General features: G+C 40.3%; 1 protein-coding gene across 1 annotated transcript in view; it reads right to left on the bottom strand.

Annotated features, from left to right (window-relative positions):
- Positions 1-19,584, bottom strand: part of IGSF10 (immunoglobulin superfamily member 10) — a 57,304-nt gene that overhangs the window by 7,336 nt on the left and 30,384 nt on the right. The window contains exons 4-5 of the mRNA XM_077864685.1: positions 17,159-17,549; positions 354-4,718 (exon numbers count right to left, since the gene is read on the bottom strand). Coding sequence (XP_077720811.1) covers positions 354-4,718; positions 17,159-17,549 — 4,756 coding nt within the window. The remainder of the gene's footprint in view (positions 1-353; positions 4,719-17,158; positions 17,550-19,584) is intronic.

Raw genomic sequence — 19,584 nt, 5'->3', positions numbered from 1 at the left:
ACACTTAGAGTTAAGGGTGTTAAAATTATTCCTGGAAGATTTTTATTTCCATAATTTTAATTTACAAGCCATATGGTTCAACACAATGGACCCTTCTCTTTTTCAACTGCCATTTCTCTGTATCTGCTTTCAAAGCATTACAAAAAATATTCTTAATTAACATCTTTGAAGAACTTCTAATGAGCAAAAACTTGCAGCAAATGTCAAACGAGGATGTCAATCGTTTCTATATTCTGGAGAGATCATGAAATGGGTGTTGATTCTTTGGATGTGTAACCTTGAAATATAACGCAATCTTTTCCTTGTTTTATGACTACAGAAGATGAAGTGGAAAGAGAAACATTTTCAGATACCTGATGAGACTTTAGTCCAGCGGATGGTGGGCAGGGGATTTCCAACAGCCTCACAAGGAAGAAAGGCATCTGAATTAGCCGAAACAGTAAAACTTGCCGCTTTTCCTCCAACTATTCTGGGCCTTTCAAATATATTCCTAGACAAAGAATCAAAGGGAAGGAGTTCAGAAGTTGTTATTTTTTGATCTGGTGTCTTATCAAAGCCATTTCTCTTTGCAGTCTTCTGAATTTCCCAATTTGAAGCATGAGTGGTGTCCTCTGGCAAGCCTGGAGCGGGCAATATGCTCTCTACTGGCTTTTTGCCTTTTTCAGCAATTTCTGGATATGACTTGTGCCAGAAGTGGTTTTCTGACCAGGGAGAGGAAGTCAGTTTAGAATTCTGTGGCGTAACTGTTATTAGTGCTGGCGTGGAAGTAGAATGAAACAGACGGGAGTAGATAAAGTGGGTGGTTCCGATTGTAACCTTGACATTTGGGAGAACTTTGGGAGATGCTGCAACCTCTGCTGCTAATTGCTGTGGACTAGCATTGTGCCTAGAGTGTTCACGTGGCTTGACCATTGTATTTGTCATCATCCTAAAAACAGGAGTTGCCGTGTTGTCTGTGACTGTGCTTTGATTACTCAAGGGATGGGAGATGGGAATTGACATTGGAGCAGCACTGCTACTCACGAATGGTGGCATGGTTGAGTGTCTAATGATTGTCTTCCTAGTTGTGGTGTTCTGGTGTAGTTTGCTGGACAAAGTGATTCCAGAAACCATTCTGCTCTTCAAAGTCTGAGTATTCTCTTTGGGTAATTCTTCAATTATGTCTGTCAGCGTAAGCGTTCTTGGATAAAGACCCACTGTGCTTGAAATGTGGTTTGTGTTTTCTAAGGGAGAATGAGTGAAAGCAAAGATACTGGGCTTGGTTGAAGTTTCAGCTGCAGTTAGGTCAGGAGGTGTCATAGTAGTCGATGCAGTGAAGCCAGAACTCTGGCTGGGAGAAGAGTGTGGCTCATTCCTGTTCTTCTGAGGCTCCTTTTTCCTTTGTGCTTTTTGCATGCTGGGTCTGGCTATTTGGGTTTTATGGATAATGACTGATGTAGGGGCAGCAGCCGGAACTGTCAGCCTGGATGTCTGCCTTGATATAAAATTGGTGCTTGATTCTTTGCTTGAGATACTAGAAGGTGTAGGGTAAACTGGTGGAAAGGGCAGCTTTTTCATTGTGGGGAGACTTCTAGAACTGTGTGTTTCAGTGGTATTTTGGTAAGCTGTAGCTGATGTTATAGATGGAATTTGCATCACACTTGCTGAGAGTGTTGTAAAATGGAAAGGGAAAACTTTATCTGTGGGTAAAGCAGGAGATATTTTAGGAAGCGCTGTGGCTGTGGCTGTGGCTTTTGGTAAGCTAAAATGATGCTGATTCTTTAACCTCTCTTTTTGGACATGGTTATTTACAAAGATTTTATGCCAGGGAATTTTCCTTCTCAAAAATCTTGTAGTGGCTGTAGTAGTAGACATAGATGGCTTGATGGTAGGACCTGGAAGTGGTGATACAATCATTGACTCTCTTATAACTTCATTGACACTAGACATACTTCGGTAACCATTATTTGTTATATGCATTTTTTCCAAAGGTAAGGATTTGGGGGCATCGGTCATAACTGCATCGGTTGGAAGCACTTGGGTACTCTCAGCACTGAAATATTTTATTGTGGGTATTGTTTTCTCAATATTTACATTTGGTTTGTTCTCAAATAGTAATGACGGATTGTGGACTAGAGTTGTAGACTCTTCTTCTGTGACTTTGGCAATTTCAGCTTTGGTGAGCATCATGGGGGAAGAACTTGGAAAAGACAATGCTGCTGTAGCAGTGGTGAGCCTTTCCCTGGGAGAACAGGATGGGCACACCACATTGACCTCTGTGGCTGAAAATGAAGTAGTGCTTTCTTCAAAAGAAACTCTGGATGTTGGTCTCACAAAGCCATATCTATGCTGTCGAAGAATTGGAATTCTGTATGGGCTGATAATTCGACTCCTGCCCCAAATTTTCCTCCGCCTTCCAAAGCGCCTGGATGGTAGTGGGATGTTAGTCGTACTATTTCTGGGCATCTGTAACTGAGAATGAGCAGCAGTGTCTGGACCCGAAGGTATCTCCGAGGTGCTAAGCTTTTGAGTAATGTATGGATAGAGGTGATTGCTCCTAGCATCACTGACTCCTGTTACAGATGTCTGAGGGCTCTTTGTGGAATTTACTGACCCTAAGAATATGTCAGCTTTGCTTTTAGCACTACTTAGCGTTTTGATATTGACGTCTTGGCCCATAGTTCCCACTGCTGTTGGGAGTGTACTCTGTAAATGCTCTTTTTTCCTCCCAGTTCTGTCAGCTTCCTGAAATTGCATTGCTTCAGGTAGTAGAGGAAAGACAGTGGATAAATTTTCATTGCTTGTGCCTTGCATTTTGTTCAATAAAGTCAGGCTTATATTCTTTGACATGGCTGTGGTTTTAATAGGAGACAGTGTGAAATCCATTGGTTTCTCAGGAGGTAGTATTGGTGGACCCACAACTGGAGATACTTCGGTGACAGCAGTTATATTTGTCACAGGGCTATCAAGTATTGCTCTGGAATTGGCAATCACTATCCTTGACAGGACACTAGGAGCCTTCGTTGCCAGGACCGTAAATTCCTCATCTGGAGGGAGCATGCCTGAAGAGTCTATTTCCTCACCAGGTATTTTCAGGAGCTGGGTGACTATTGGACGGGGCCTTGCCGTAGTATTTTCCTGCTTCTCTGGCATAGTATTCTTTTTAGCTTTCTCCAAAAGCGCAGCCCAGTGTTGTGGGTCAATTCTCCGAGCAGAGGAAGGGAAAGGCCTCCTGTATTCTCTAAAATGTCTATTTGGTGAATCTCCTCGCTGCCGGTGTATTGACTCACGATAGTTGTGCTTTTTACTTGTGCTCAAGACTTGTTTTCCAGTCTCAGCTCCCACTGGAGCAGATGTAGGGAGTTGCACAGCTGGTGGGTCCTTAAGAGGAGAGATGGGATTGGGCTCATCAAGTCCAGATCCATCTGTTTCTACATTATGCTCTACTGGGCTTTGCCCTTTTGTTTTGACTGAAACTTGGTTAATCAAAAAGTCAACCCCTGATGGATTGGCTGCTACACAACAATAATAGCCTTGGTTTTTTGGGGTGATCTGTAATATTCTCAGTGTGCCATTGTTAAGAATTTGCTTGTCTCTGGAGGACTGATAAAGCACAGTGTTTCCTGGAAGAACCCAGCTAACGGAGGCATCTGGGATACCAGAAGAATGGCACGGGAGGTCAACTGTTTCACCAATGAAAGCTGTATAGTGAGCCCCATTTTCCTGATAGGCTTCTATGGAGGGCTCCACCACAGTAATTCTATAGGTGAGAATATCTGCATCATCATAATTGGTACTTATGCAGTGGTATATACCTGTGTCAAAACTATCAGCCATCTGAAGTTCTAGTTTTCCACTTTTGTCTATTAGGATCCGTCCATCCTCACTAACATAAGGGGCTCTCACTTTACTCCCATCAGCCAGAAGCCACTCCAAATGTGGGGCAGGGTCTCCTTGGGCTGGGCATTCTAGGCTAATAGTCCCACCGATCAAAACAGTGCGTTCCAGCTTAGTAGTATTATCTCTGGAAATCATGGTCCATTTGTGTTTCACTGGCTTTATTTCTGCCCTTGGCAAAGTGACTTGAACATCACTGGAGTACTGGATGTGCATTGTACTGAGTGTGGTGGCATTTCTATTTAGCTGCAAGGAAATTTGGTCTTGCATTAACCAAGGGGGATCTATTGTGAGATCAGCCTCTATGTCGGTAAAGATGTCGTCAGGTTTAGGAGCCACCTGTTTATATTTGTAGCAGCGTTGTGGTGTTTCAGTGAGCAAGTGGCTCCTTTCTAGAATCAGAGGAGTATCACTGTACAAAGCCAGAACTTGCCACACTTGCTGAATGTGATTGTAATCTATGTTACACACCACAAATGTTGAAAGTGATGTATTTAGCATAATATAGTCATTTTCTTCAGTGAATGCAATGGATGATGTCTTTGAGGGCTTTTGGATGCTGCAGACCATGTTAGCTTCATTTCCAAACTGATCTGTCATATTCAAAGTGAGGGAGCCAAAAGGTGCCATGAAATCTTGAGGAGAGATGGACATAGGACTGCTGTCTTCCAGAATAGTCAGGCTCTTTACTTTCAGGGATGGGTCGATGGTTGGCTTGGCACACAGGAAAGCTGCAGCTGGGACCATAGCTAAAGGCGTGCCTTTAGAGGTCCTGGGGTTCATGCAAAGTGGACATTGCTGAGGACTGGAGGGACTTCTGTCTTTTTTGCATTTTATTATATCTAGGAAAAATAACAGTTGAGTTATTGCCAGCTGTGGCCTCTTTACATTTGAACATTTTAAAGAAATAGCTTTTGCTAAAATTTGAAAGAAAAAAATTGGAAATTTTAGTGTTTATAGAAAGTTTACTACCTTTTGGTCTTTGTATTGGTTTCTAAAAAGATATTGTCTATGTACCCTGCTGTAGTATTATATCCATGGTCACACAGATTTTTGTCTGTCTTGTTGATTGCTTTATTTCCTATGCCTAGAAAGTGCCTGATTTATATCTGGTACTCAGAAAATATTACCTAAAAGACTAATTTGCTTATATAGGGAGACAAAATAATATGCTTGTGTTTCTCACTTTTTACTAAGAGTAGTTCAGTTCCATTTCCTCATTTTAATGTTTTAAGGGTTATGGAACTTGATTGTCCTTTAAAAGATTAAATGTTTGATAGAATTTACAAAAGGTTAAGAAGAGTTAATACCTATTTTCCTCAAACTATTCCAAAATAGAGAAGAGAAAGGAAAGCCTCCAAACACATTCTATGAGGTCAGCATTATCCTGATGCCAAAACCAGGCAAAAATACTGCAACACAAGAAAACTACAGGCCAACATCCCTGATGAATATAAATGTAAATATCCTCAACAAAATATTAGCAAACTGCATTTAACAATACAGTAAAAGGACATTCACCATGATCAATTGGGTTTTATTCTGGAGACTAATAAACTACATCAACAAAACAAAGGATTAAAACCATATGATCATTTCAACGGTTGAATAGGAAGCATTTGACAAAATTCAACATCTGTTCATGATAAAAACCATCAACAGAGTGGGTTTAGAGGAAACCTACCTCAACAGAATAAAGGCCAAATATGACAAACCCACAAAATACCAGGCTCAATGGTGAAAAATGGAGAGCTTCTCCTCTAAGATCAGGAACAAGACAAGGATGTCCACTCTCAGCACTTTTACTCCACCTAGCACCCTTTAGAAGTCCTACTTGCAGAACTCGAACAAGAAAAAGAAAGGCATCCAGGTTGACGTAGAAGAACCAAAACTGTGACTTTTTGCAGATGATGTGACAGTAGATGTAAGAAATCATAAAGACTCCACCAAAAAACTGTTGGAACTGATCACTGAATTCAATAAAATCACAGGATATAAAATTAGCATACAGAAACCTGTTACATTTCTATACACTAACAATGAAGTAGAAGAAGGAGGAATTAAGAAAAACAATCTCCTTTATAATTGCACCAAAAATAATAAAATGCCTAGTACTAAACTTAACCAAAGAGGTGAAAGACCTGTGCTCTGAAGAGTATAAAACATTGACAAAAGAAATTGAAGGCAACATAAGCAAATAATAAAGATAGTCCATGCTCATGGATTGGAAGAGTTAATATAATTAAAATGTCTTTTTTTAAAATTCCCCTGGCTATTCGGGGTCTTTTCTGATTCCACACAAATCTTAAAATAATTTGTTCTAACTCTCTGAAGAAAGTCCAAAAAAAAAAAAAAAAAAAAAAAAAGAAAGTCCATGGTATTTTGATAGGGATTGCATTAAACGTGTATATTGCCCTGGGTAACATTGACATTTTCACAATATTAATTCTGCCAATCCATGAGCATGGAATATTTTTCCATCTCTTTGTGTCTTCCTCAATTTCTTTCAGGAGTGTTCTATAGTTTTGAGGGTATAGATCCTTTACATCTTTGGTTAGGTTTATTCCTAGGTATCTTATTAACCAAAGCAATCTTGGATTTACTAAAATACCAATCAAAATACTCACATTTTCCACAAAATCGAAACATATATTACTCTATTTGTGTAGAACCACAAAGATCCCAAATAACCAAAGCAATCCTGAGAAAGATGAACAAAGCTGGAGGTATCACAATCCCAGGTACCAAGTTATCAAAGCCATAGTAATCAAAACAGGATGTTGCTGGCACAAAAAACAGATGCACAGATCAATGGAACAGAATAGAGAGTTCAGAAATAAACCCATACTTATATAGTCCATTGATCTATGACAAAGGAGGCAAGAACATACAATGGGGGAAAAGACAGACTCTTCAATAAATGTCAAAACTGGACAGCTACGTGCAAAAGAATGAAACTGGACCACTTTCTTACATCATACACAAAAATAAACTCTAAGTGGGTTAAAGACCTAGAAGTGAGACCTGAAACCATAAAAATCCTAGAGGAGATCACAGGCAGAAATGTACCTGTCAATGACCATAGAAACCCTTCCCTAGATCTGTCTCTTTGGGCAAGGAAAACAAAAAGCAAAAATAAACTATTGAGATTACACCAAAAGAAAAACTTTTGCCCAGCGAGGGAAATCATCAACAAAAAAGGCAACCTGCTGAAAGAGAGAAGATATTTGCAAATGATATATCCAATAACTAGGTAGTATCCAAACTATAACAAGGGCTTATACAGCTCAACACCAAAAAACAAAACCCCAAGGATTTTGATTTAAAAATGAGCATAGTGGGCAGCACCGGTGGCTCAGTGGTTTAGCACCACCTTCAGCCCAGGGCATGATCCTGGAGACCTGGGATCAAGTCCACATCAGTCTCCCTGCATGGAGCCTGCTTCTCCCTCTGCCTGTGTCTCTGCCTCTCTCTCTCTTTGTGTCTCTCATGAATAAATAAAATCTTTAAATAATAAAAAAATAAATAAATAAAAATGAGTATAGGACCTGAATAGACTTTTTTTCAAAGAAGACACACAAATGGCCAAGGGACACATGAAAAGATGGTCGACATCATGGTCATCTGGGAAATGCAAATCAAAACCACACTGAGACATCATCTTCCACCTATCAGATGGCTTAAATTAAAAAAGACAAGAAATCACAAGTGTTGGCAAGGATATGGAGAAAAAGGAACTTTCATGCACTAATGGTGAAAATGTAAATTGGTGCAGCCACTGTGGAAAACAGTATGGAGATTCCTCAAAAAATTAAAAATAGAATTACCATATGATCCAATAATTTTTACCCAAAGAATACAAAAATACTAATCTGAAAAGATACATTCACCCTATGTTTATTGCAGCACTATTTACAATAGCCAAGATTTGGAAGTAACCTAAGTGTCTATCAATAGAGGAATGGATAAGGAAGATGTGTGTGTATGTATGTGTATGCATATGCATGCATATGCCTTTGTGTGGCGCGTATATATATATATGCCACACAAAAGGGGGGATGAGATTGTGCTATTTGTGACAATGGGGATAGACTCCAAATCCTTCAGTTTGTTCTCCAGTATGACAGGTAATGCTATATACATCTGGCTCAGTAATTTTTTTAAATTTATTTATTCAGTAATTTTTTAAAATTTATTTATTTATTCATGAGACACGGAGCGGGGGGGGGGGTGGCGCAGAGACATAGGCAGAGGGAGAAGCAGGCTCCATGCAGGGAGCCTGATCCCAGGACTCTGGGGCTCATGCCCTGAGTGAAAGGCAGATGCTCAACCACTGAGACACCCAGGTGTCCCTCCTTCAGTAATTTTTTTTTAAAGATTTTTAATTTATTTATTCATGAGAGACAGAGAGAGGCAGAGACACAGGCAGAGAGATAGAGAGGCAGGCTTCATGCAGGGAGCCTGACGTGGGACTCGATCCCGGGACTCCAGGACCACGCCCTGGGCCGAAGGCAGGCACTAAACCGCCGAGCCGTCCAGGTATTCCCACTCCCCTTCAGTAATTTTTAAGGTCTAAATCTATGCAGAGAAGGCAGTTGGTAAGCTTAAAAACATTTGAGTTCGCATAAGAGGCTCTTCTTAGTTCCCCACTTACCAACCAGCTATGACCCTTAACCTACCGATCAGTACCTTGAGTTCAGACCCTGCCAAATCAAAGAACATGGTAGACTTCTGGCTTAATTAAACCTCACCACAGAATTATGCTCACATCTCGGTATGTGTTACTAGCACCTGGACCAGAGTTAGCAGGCCCTGGACATCAGGTATTTTACTTCAGATGCAGATCTTATCACATCACTTCCATTCTCTCCATCACACTAACTTTTAGTCACACAGACATGCTCTCCCTGCCACGTCTTATTAGATTCTAGAATATGCTGCTGTCGGACACTCCCTCTTCCCTCAAGGTCTAACTACTTACATCTTGCAGGAGCCAACCACAACACCACTTCCTGGTGGGCTTTCTGCTTTATGTTCTCCTTATACCTCTCACTTCCCCTGTCCTACTCCTCATCCACCCAGTATTAGAATGCCTTGTCTTGTTGTCTGTCTTCCCACAAAACCATCAGATCCATACTTGTTTATCTGTAGGTCCCTGGCCCCCGTCAATGGTGCTCAGGAAACCATTGGAGGGAGGGATGAAGGTGGGCAGGCCTAATTCTAAGTTCTATTTCTTCCACATTGTAACTTGAGATGTGTCTTAAAATTTTAGGTGTTTTACTGTAGCACCTGACAAGCTGTCAATCGTGTGATGTGGCTACTACTACCACACTATTTTCCCTAACACAGAACACTATTTTAGCTATTTACATTATTTTCTCTTTAACCAAGTTACATGCACTGTTGATACTACATATATTAAGTTTGCCACTTAAAATGGTTCTATTAAGGGGTGCCTGGGTGGCTGAGTCAGTTGGGTGTCTGATGCTTGGTTTCAGCTCAAGTCATGATCTCAGGATTGTGAGACTGAGCCCAGCTTCAGGCTCTGTGCTCAGTGCAGAGTCTGCTTGAGATTCTCTCCCTCTGCTCCTTCTCTCCCCCTCCCCCCGCTCTCTCTCGAATAAAATCTTTAAAAAACCGAAAATAATACAATCTTTGTATTAAGATTACACTACGCTCTGACACTGAAACAAGAAGGTAGGTAGAAAGGCCTGGAAACAGAAGCTAGACAGCAATTTGACATTTGTAAAACAAATGTTTATTTTATAGAGAAACAAGACAAAAAGCTTTGCGTAACCTAAGTAGGAAAGATACCCAAAAATAGATAAAGCTGTGTAGACTGGACTACTGAGATATGTGTAAAAGGATTGCCTGTCTCATGCCGAGTAAATACACAATTTGGGGACATACTAAGATCATAGGTGAGTAGAGGACTCATTTGTATTCACCTTCAAAATAGCGAATCAGAGCTTAGTTTGAGAACCAAGTATGTTCTAGGCACATTCTAGGAGCTAGATACAAATAAATCAGAATAGAAAAGGCAAAAGACATTTAATACTAATAAATACAATAAGATGTTTTCCGTTTAAGAATGAAGTTGTGGGTAATCTGAAAGTGCTGAAATGATTATAGTTGGCCCTTGAACAATACAGGTTTGAACTCTGCGGGTCCACTTATATGTGAATTTCTTCAATAAATAAACTGAAAAATTTTTTTGAGATGTGTGGCAATTTGAAAAACCTTGCCTACGAATGTTGAAAAAATTTTATGTATGTCGTGAGTGCATACAATATGCACAAATCCATTATAGAAAGTTAAAATTTATCAAAACTTGTACATGCTTAAAGACCTACACCCAAAACCCCATGGAGCACCATTCACAGCCGAGAAAAATGTAAAGAAATAAACATACAATATTAAATCATAACCACCTAAAATTAACTGTACTACCATAGTAATTCTGTAGCCACCTCCTATTACTATAGAGGTGAGCTCAAGTGTTGTATCCATTTAAAAATGCTGTATGACAAACTACAATTTCTGAGGTTTTCATAAATAAAATTATGAAATCTTCATATTCCTATATTTAATATTTCCTTCATCTTAATATGTATTAATGTTGGAAATCCTGTTGCAAAATGAAACTTTCTTAAGAATTGTTTTCATAATTACAATTTTATATTAATATTTTCAAAATGCTATGAAAACATATATATGGTCATTTTTCTGTATCATAACATACTGTATGCCAGTGACACCTTAATCCTAATCTGTAGATGAGAATAATCAGATAGAAGAGTCAAGGTGATTTCCCTAAAGGAACAAAACCAACGTGTGATTTAGGGAAAATCGAGATTGCAACCTTAGCCTCTAAAACAGAAATCGTAGTTTATTTGTTAACCACTCAGTGTCTGTCCATGATGTAGACTCAAGGGAGGGATGGACTTAAGATGAGGGGAATAACTCTGTGTCAATTCCTGTAGAAAATTCTTAGTTTTTTCCAATAATAGTTGTTGATATAGAATCAACTGAGTGCACGCACAGTACTGAAAATTCAGTTCACAGTTCAGTTATTGTAAAATTTACTTTTATATTTATGTGCCCATTGTGAAAAATCCTGAGGGAATTGAACTTATGATGTAAAACATGTTTGCATGTCTGATTTTTCAACTTGCTGATTAAACTCTCTACAAATGTCAAAAAAAAATGCTGTATGACACTAATCATCTCCATGTGAGTAATTCATCGCTCTGGTAAATTGCACACTGCAGTAAAGTGATCTCATGGTTCTCAGGTATTTTTCATCATGTTTAGCACAATGCCATAAACCTTGGATAATACCATGGGACCCATACAAAGTGCCACTAGTGATGCTGGAAGTGCTCCCAAGAAGCAAAGTTAGGACAAAAAAAAAGTTAATACGAGGTTTGAGCTGCAGTTACCTGGCACCTTAACATCAGCAAAGCCAGCATAAGGACCTCTGTAAGAAAAAAAGAGGAAATTCCTTGAAGCTGTCACTGCACTATACCAGCAGGTGTGAAAACCTTGCACTTTCCGCAAAATACGTTTTTATCTTGTGTTGAAAAATACAGCTTTTATGTGGGTGCAAGATTGCTATAAGAAAGGCGTATCTGTAGACTCTAGTGTGATTCAAGAAAAAGCAAAGTCATTATAATGAAGCTTAGAACAAAAGAAAGGAGAAGGACCTAACCTGGAGAATTTAATACCAGCAAAGGATGGTTTGACATTTTAGAAAAATTTGGCTTGAAATATATAAAGATAACAGGAGAAGCAGCTTCCACCACCTAAGAGGAAGCTGATGAGGAGAAAGGATACCTGCCTGAAATTAGGTTTTCAATGTAGATGAAAGTGCCCTATTCTGGATAAAAATGCCACAAAGAACATTTATTAGGAAGAGAAGGAAGCACCTGGATTTCAGACAGGAAGGGATGGGCTAACTGTACTATGGTCTGCAAATGCAGTCGGGTTCATGATTATCTATAAAGCTGCTAAATCCCGAGCCTTGAAAGGAAATGGTAAACACCAGTTGCCAGGGTTTTCATTGTACAGCAAAACGGCCTGGCTGATGAGAATATTTTTTTCCAAATTGGTCCCATCTATTCTTTGTTCCTGAAGTCAGGAAGTGCCTTGCCAGTAAGAGCCTGCTTTGTAAAGTTCTTTTAACGTTGGGGAATTCCCCGAGCCACCCAAAACCCCAGGAGTTCAACACCAAAAGTATTAAAGTGGCTTACTTGCCCCCAAACATATTGCTGATTCGTCCTCTAATTCAAGGGGTCATAAAGAGGGGTCATCAAGGCTCATTAAACACTGTATTCTATGGACAGGATTATTAATTCTATGCAAGAGAACCCTCATAGAACATCTTGAAAATCTAGAAGGATTACACCACCGAAGATGCCATTGTCGTTATAGGACAAGGCAATGGAAGCCATCAAGTCTGCAACAGCAAATTCCTGCTGGAGAAAACTATGTCCAGATGGAGTGCACAACTTCAAAAGACTTAGTCCAGAGCCAGTCAAGGAAATCATAAGAGACTGTGGATATGGAAAAAAAAAAATCTATATCTATCTATCTATCTATCTATCTATCGGGGAGCGGGTTGGGGGGATGGTGGTAAAGGGCTTCAAGATACGGATCTTGGAGAAATTCAAGAACTAATAGATACCAGAGAAATTAAAGAGGAGATGACTGGGTAGAGATTAATGCTTCCAAACCAGTGACTAATGAAGAGGAAGAAAACATACAAAAGGCAGTGCCAGAAAACAAACCTACATGAGACAGTCTGGCAGAAGGGTTCTCTTATTCAGGCCTGCTTCTGACTTGCGTTATGACGTGACCCCTTCTGTGATGTGGACACTGAGGCTAAAGCAAATGGTGCAAGAAAGATTGGTTGCACGTAGAAACAGTCGTAGAAAAATAAAAGAGCAGAAAGTCCAACAAAGCACAATTTATCACTGTAGAGTCCCGCTGAGTGCCCGGGCCCCTCTGGCCTCCACTTCTCTGCCGGTGACACCGGTGCCCCCACGCCCCCCTTCACCTCTTCAACGTGGAGGTGATGAGGATGAAGACCTGCTGACGATCCACCTCCACTTACAGAACCGTAAGTAATTACCATGCGGTAGAGCCAGGAAACTTCCCTATTGTGAGTGCGTTTGTGCAACAGTCCAACAACCGCATGGTAAGGATGGCGTGAGGGGTTTTTGTATGGTTGCCTCACTTGTCATTATGTAGGATTCCACATGCGGGCCTTGTGTGGAGGCGGATAGCCTCCCCTTACACAGGCATGCCGTGAGCGATGCTTACTAGAAGGCTGATGTGTGTGTTTACTTAGGGTCTCGCAATTTTTCTTTCGAAGAACGTCGCTACTGTACGGTACGCCTCTCTCTTATAATCGGAGAAACTGCATTATCAGCCTATCATCACAGGTAAGTGGTTTTAGAAAAAAAAAGTTTCCAACAGTGTATTATGAATAAGCCTACTCCCGCATCTTTAGTGTATAGGTGAGGCTACCCTAAAGCAGGTGTATCAATTACACTAGACATCCATCTGCAGCCCTATTGTTGCTTCATTATCAATGCATGAATGTAACATAAACATGATTTCTTTTCGACATTATCTTTTCATTTTTTTATATCTTTTCATTTTTGATGTCTAGTATTAGCAATTCATATACTATCTACAGTATTTTATATAAGACATTACTGATACAGGTACGGGCACCATCTTGTAAAAGCAGATGACATAAATTTACAGTATTGATAAATACAGTACTGTAAACGTATTTTCCTTATGATTTTCTCAGAAACCTTTTCTTTTCTCTAGCTTTATTATAAGAATACAGTAAAAAATACATACAATGTATGAATAGGAGTTAATTGACCAGGTGGGTTATCCGTAAGGCTTTCTGTCAATAGTAGGCTATGGGTGGTTAAGTTTTGGGGGATTCAAAAGCTACCTACACAGATTTTTCAACTGTTTTGGGGGTCAACATATTGGTCAAGGGCCAATTATATTCAAATACAGATGGAGGAGGGCAGTGGGAGAGTACTAGGCTTCGCAGAAGGAGTGAGCGCTGAGCCAAGTGTGCAGGCAGGCTGGGAGCTCACCAGGCAGAGAAGGAAGACAAATGCTGCTGGCAGGAAAGCCACAGGGAGGAGGTAGTAAAATGGTGTACAGTGTGCCTGGGATGGCAAGGGGTTGTGAGGACTGGAAAGCAAGGAAACCAGGCTGAGGCCAGGCGCCGCTGGACTAGGGGCTTCGGGCTTTGTTCTGTAGGCCACGATCAACAAACTTTTTATGTAAAGGGTCAGGTAGTAAAGATGTTAGGTTTGTGGACCAAAGGTGTCTGACCTAGCAACTGGACTAGGCCACTGTAGCGTCAAAGCAGCCACAGAACCAGGCACGACTGTATTCCCATAGAACTCTATTTACCAAAGCCTTGTGGAGGACTGTGATTGGCCCGTGGGCTATAATTTGTCAACCCTGGATTTTTTTTTTTTATTCCTTAGTATATAAAATACCTGGGTATCTTACAATCATGGCATTTTCCACTTAAAATGTTAGCTGCTAACAATAAATAGTAGCTTGATTTTATGACCGGAACATATAAATTAGCAAAATGGCAAGTAGGTTTGATACCTTGTAGGAACCGGATACAGAATCACTTTCTGAGTGTGTGGTTCTCTGGTCCTGAGCATCATCTTCTCCCCGAGCCCCCATTGCTATGTTTCTCATATAAGCTTTCTTCATATGCCCCCCCCATTCTCCTTCAGCGAGCAACCAAGTGAAAACTCAGTAGTTCTTTCCCATTCCTCATTCTTTTATCTCCTCCATGGCATTGGAAAGTACTGAGAAACCCCTCACTCAGTGTCTTGGGGGTCTGTGAACCTACATTCAGATGTGGTCACCTCATAGTTCAATCTGTCATTCCTCAGACACAAGCCATCTTGAGCCCTTCATCCTTGGGCTTTTGTTTCTTCCCACCGCTCCAGTTCCTCCTGTCTGCTGCTCCTACATTGACCATCCCCAAAAAGCATCTCCGTGTTCAAAGCTTTCACTGTAAAATCTCTCTTGTCTATAGGATAAAGTACAATCCTCATCACCTGGCATTCAATGCTCCCTACAGTGGGTTTCAGAACACCCTGCACATCTCTCTTGAGCCTATGCCAGGCAATTTGGGCTATTTATTACCCTCTTTATGCAGCTTGTTCTAGATCTTCATGTAGAAAGCAGTTTCTCCACCCCAAATACATTTTTTTAAAAGATTTTATTTATTCATGAGACACACACACAGAGAGAGAGAGAGAGAGAGAGAGAGAGAGAGGCAGACACAGGCAGAGGGAGAAGCAAGCTCCATGCAGGGAGCCTGACGTGGGACTCCAGGATCAGGCCCTGTACTAAAGGCAGCGCTAAGCCGCTGAGCCACCAGGGCTGCCCCACCAAATACATTGTAGAAAAAGATTTGGACTTTTGAATTTCTGCTTTTCTACTTTCTTGCTGTGTGACCTGGATGGGTAGCACGAAAATGATTATGTTTCACATTTACTGACTGCTTGCTTGGTGCTATACATTGCGCTAAGCACTTTGTATGTATTAATTATTCTTCACAGTTATTATTATCCCTATGTTACAGGTGAGAAAATTGAAGCATAAAGGATCTAAATGACTAGCCCAAGACACCCAAATTTCCTAAGCCTCAGTTTCTTCATCTTGTAATTAGAAGATCATTGTGAGGATTAAATAGAAAGCATCTGGCACAATGTCAACCACAAACTCAGTACGTTAACTCTCTGCTAGCTCTCTTATTCCTTCTTTTCCCCCTTGATGTATCTTCTATGGCCCAGTCCAATTTCCCTCCTTTTTAATCAAGGCAGAAGTAAGTTTTACTGACTTTGAGCCCCTATGGAACTTCATTATAAGTGTTTTGATGTTTTTCATTCATAGCTTTCTTGTCTTTTTATGTGTTTAACATATTTGCCAAAAATATATGCTCCTTGAGAGCAAAGGTGCTGTCTATTGCCTTAAAGTAATTCTCAGTGTTCAGTTAATGTTTTCTGGTTTGGTCTTAAACTAATGAACCGACTACACACATATACACACACACGTGATGGCAGCAACTACAAATCTTTTCCACTTTTCTCAAGTTTCTGGCCTTGACCTTTTCCTAGGACCCTCCTCACTCACCTCTCCTACAACTTCACAGAAGAGGAAAAGCCATCAGATAAGCACTTCCTTTGTTTTTTCTACCAGACTCAGGAGATCCCCTGCCTCTGTGCCCATCTAGTTCTCTGTTCTCCTAAGGAAAATCCTTCCTCCTATGTCTGGATCTCTTGCCCTCCAGTCTTCTCACGGACTTGTTCAAAGGATGATCTGCCCTTTCTTTTCTCTTCTCGCCTTGAACATATTCAAGTCTCTCTCATGCTTGAAGAGTCCCGTGTGATTGCACATTTCCATCTGGCTGCATCCTTCCTCCCTTGCTTCATCTCAGGCCAAACCTTTCCAAAAGAGTAGACTGCTCCCTGCCTTCCACCTCTCCCTCCCAAGACAGCAATCTGGCTTCCATCGCTCTTTGCAAAGTAACCACCCACCCCTTTGATGCCAAAATCAATAGGCTCCTTTCAGTCATTATCTTAAAGACTTAATTGTTTAATCAGATTTCAACCATTAATAGTACAGTTAGTTGTTTGTCCATTTCCGGCCCTCCTCCCCCACAGGAATGTAAGGTCAATGAAGGTGCTATCTGTTTTATTTTTAGATCCCTGTGTTCTTTGTGATCCCTTGCTCACAGTAGGTTTATAATAACTACTTGTTGACTGAACGGATCCTGCCCTCTTCATGCAAATTTTACTTTCCCCATCAAAGCACATTTCACACTCTGATTATCTGTTTGCTTATCTGTAGCCCGCGAGAGGCATGGTTAGAGGAGAGAGTGCTCATGGTATTTCTACCACTGAGCACAGGACCTTGACTAGAACTCCAAAAAAATGTGTATTGACTGAATGACTGAAGGGAAGATAAGAAAAGGGAAGGGTTGTGTAGCTCATGGTAGGTAGAGTAACATACACAAACATTCCTTATTTCCTAATTTTGCCAGAAGTGATGATTTATGGATAGCTGACCTGAAACAAACATACAAATAATTATGAAAGAGAATTCATTACCACTGAATTATTATTTAGTGTCCATTTTCTTTCCAGCTCAATTACCTTGGCCTCCCCGCGGTTTCCTCTAATTAGGACAAAGAAATAAACAGCATACATACCTGGGTTTTCCTGTATCCAGTCAGACAACCATTTTAAGTGGCAATCACAGGTCCATGGGTTCCCATGAAGATAAAGGCTTTCCAAATCAGGCATATTGGAAATCATCTCTTGAGGGAGGGAGTTCAGGAAGTTATCAGACAAGTAAAGGTACTTAATGAAAGATGTTTTAAATATATGGAGGTATTTGAAAGAGACAAATGTATCTGGATGGAGCTTAGTGAGCTGATTTCCTTCCAAGTGCACCAGTCGGAGAAAGGTGAGTCCATAAAAAACCTCTGGGTTTATAAATTCAATATTGTTGTGGTCCATATGCAACCGTGTCAAGCTCCTGAGGCCATAAAAAGTATCTTTCTGAAGTTTTCGGATTTTGTTATAGCTCATTTTTAAGACCTAAGGATTAAACAAAACATTTAGTTTGTCAAAAGAATTTTCACAAAAGGGAAAAGTGAAAAGTGTATCAATAATGAAACTTGTTGGAATTAATTCAGTGCAACATGTATATCTTGTTTGAATCCTAATTCAAACAAATTGGTTGCAAATTAAATATGAGAGTATCAGGGAAATTAGAATACTCATGAAGAGTTGATAATTAGTTATTGCTAAAATTAAAGATAGAATAATTACATTGTGGTTATTTTTGAAAGATTCCCTAACTTTGAGATATACAAACCCAGTATGATGTCAAAATACTCTTATGAACACTGGCATTTTATCTTTTATAAAGATATTACTGACTTTATTTATTATGCTGTATCTATTTTATGAGGAGCTTTGGAGTAGAAATCAGATGTGTCTTGGGGATCAAGATGATAGAATAGGAAGATTCTGAGCTTACCTCCTTCCATGGACAAACCAGAACTACAACTATTTATAAAACAACTATCTCTGAGAACAAACTGAAGACTTGAAGAAATGATTTTATACAATTAAGGGTATAAAGGAAAAGTATATCATGGAGAGGGGTGAAAATGTGGTCTAGGTAGGACCCACAATCCCAGTGTGATGACCCCTAAAGGGTATGGGGTGGTATCACACCCATAGAGGCCCTCCTTGAGGAACCAGGGGCTCAAGCCCCACATTGGATTAGACTCCTGAGCCTAGGCGATCTGCACTGGGAAGACATATCTGGTTTTGAAAACCAGTGGGGCATATGTCTGGGAAGGCAGTGGGAAACTGAGACCCTGCTCTTAAAACGTGTGCATGTAATCTTACTTGCTCCAAGTCCCAGGGCAGAGGCAGCAGTTGAAAAGTACCTGGGTTACACATAAAGGAGATTAACCTTATCATTTGCCAGAGGGGTGGGGACCCACATTCTTTGGGAACAGAAGTGATGATAGGCACCATTTCTTTTGACTCCCCCCTTCTATCTCACTAGCTCCGTGCTGGTAGGAGCAGTTTATTCCCAAGTAGCCCCCCATATATTAGAATGCTTGCAACAGTCACTGCCAGCCAGTTGGAAGGAAGACCCACCAGTACATACAAGCCACAACAGGAGGGTGCACACAGTCCACACAGGGGATACCCCAGAGGCACTGCAGTTGGAAAATCGGAGGGGTTTGTTACTGGACCCCACTGGACACCGATCTAAAGCCAGTCCTTGAAGACTGGGTAATACAACTGATCTACCTAAACACTCAGAAACAGACAAAATGAAGCCACAGAGGAATATGTTCCAAATGAAATAACCTACCTGAAAAATAATTCAAAATAGTGACCATAAGGATGCTCGCCAAACTTAGAAGACTGAACCAACGCAGTGAGAACCTCAACCATGAAATAGAAAACATAAAAAGGAAGCAATCAAGGCTGAAGAATAACTGAAATAAAACATATACTGGAGGCAATTGAGATTAGATGATACAGAGGAGTGAATCAATAATGTGGAGGACAGTAGTGGAAATCACTCTATCAGAACAGTAAAAAGGAAAAAAAAATTAAGAACCATAAGGGATCTCTGGGACAACATCAGGCATTCAAACATTTCCATTATAGAAGTCCCAGAAGGCGGAGAGAGAGAAAAAGGCACAGAAAACCTATTTGAAGTAATAATGGCTGAAAACTCCCTAACCTGATGAATGAAACAGACATCCATGTCCAGGAAACAGAGAGTCCTAAGGAAGATGAACCTAAAGAGACCTTCATGAAGACATATTATAATCAAAGTACCAACAGTTAAAAAGAGAATCTTAAAAGCAGTAAAGCCACAAATTACATACAAGGACACCCCCAAATGACCATCACAACTGATTTTTCTGCTGAAACTTTACAGGTAAGAAGGGAATGACATATTTTTAAAGTGTTGGAAGGACAAAAAAAAATCACAGGCAAGAATTCTCTACCCAGCATGATTATCACTCAGAACTGAAGAGAGATGAGGAGTTTCCCAGACAAGTAAAAGATAAGGAATTTATCAACAACAAACCAG

Source organism: Canis aureus, chromosome 22 (assembly GCF_053574225.1).
Source record: "Canis aureus isolate CA01 chromosome 22, VMU_Caureus_v.1.0, whole genome shotgun sequence".
Lineage (NCBI taxonomy): Eukaryota > Metazoa > Chordata > Mammalia > Carnivora > Canidae > Canis > Canis aureus.
The sequence above is the reverse complement of the archived record's forward strand: the minus strand, read 5'-3'. Positions and strand labels throughout refer to the sequence as shown.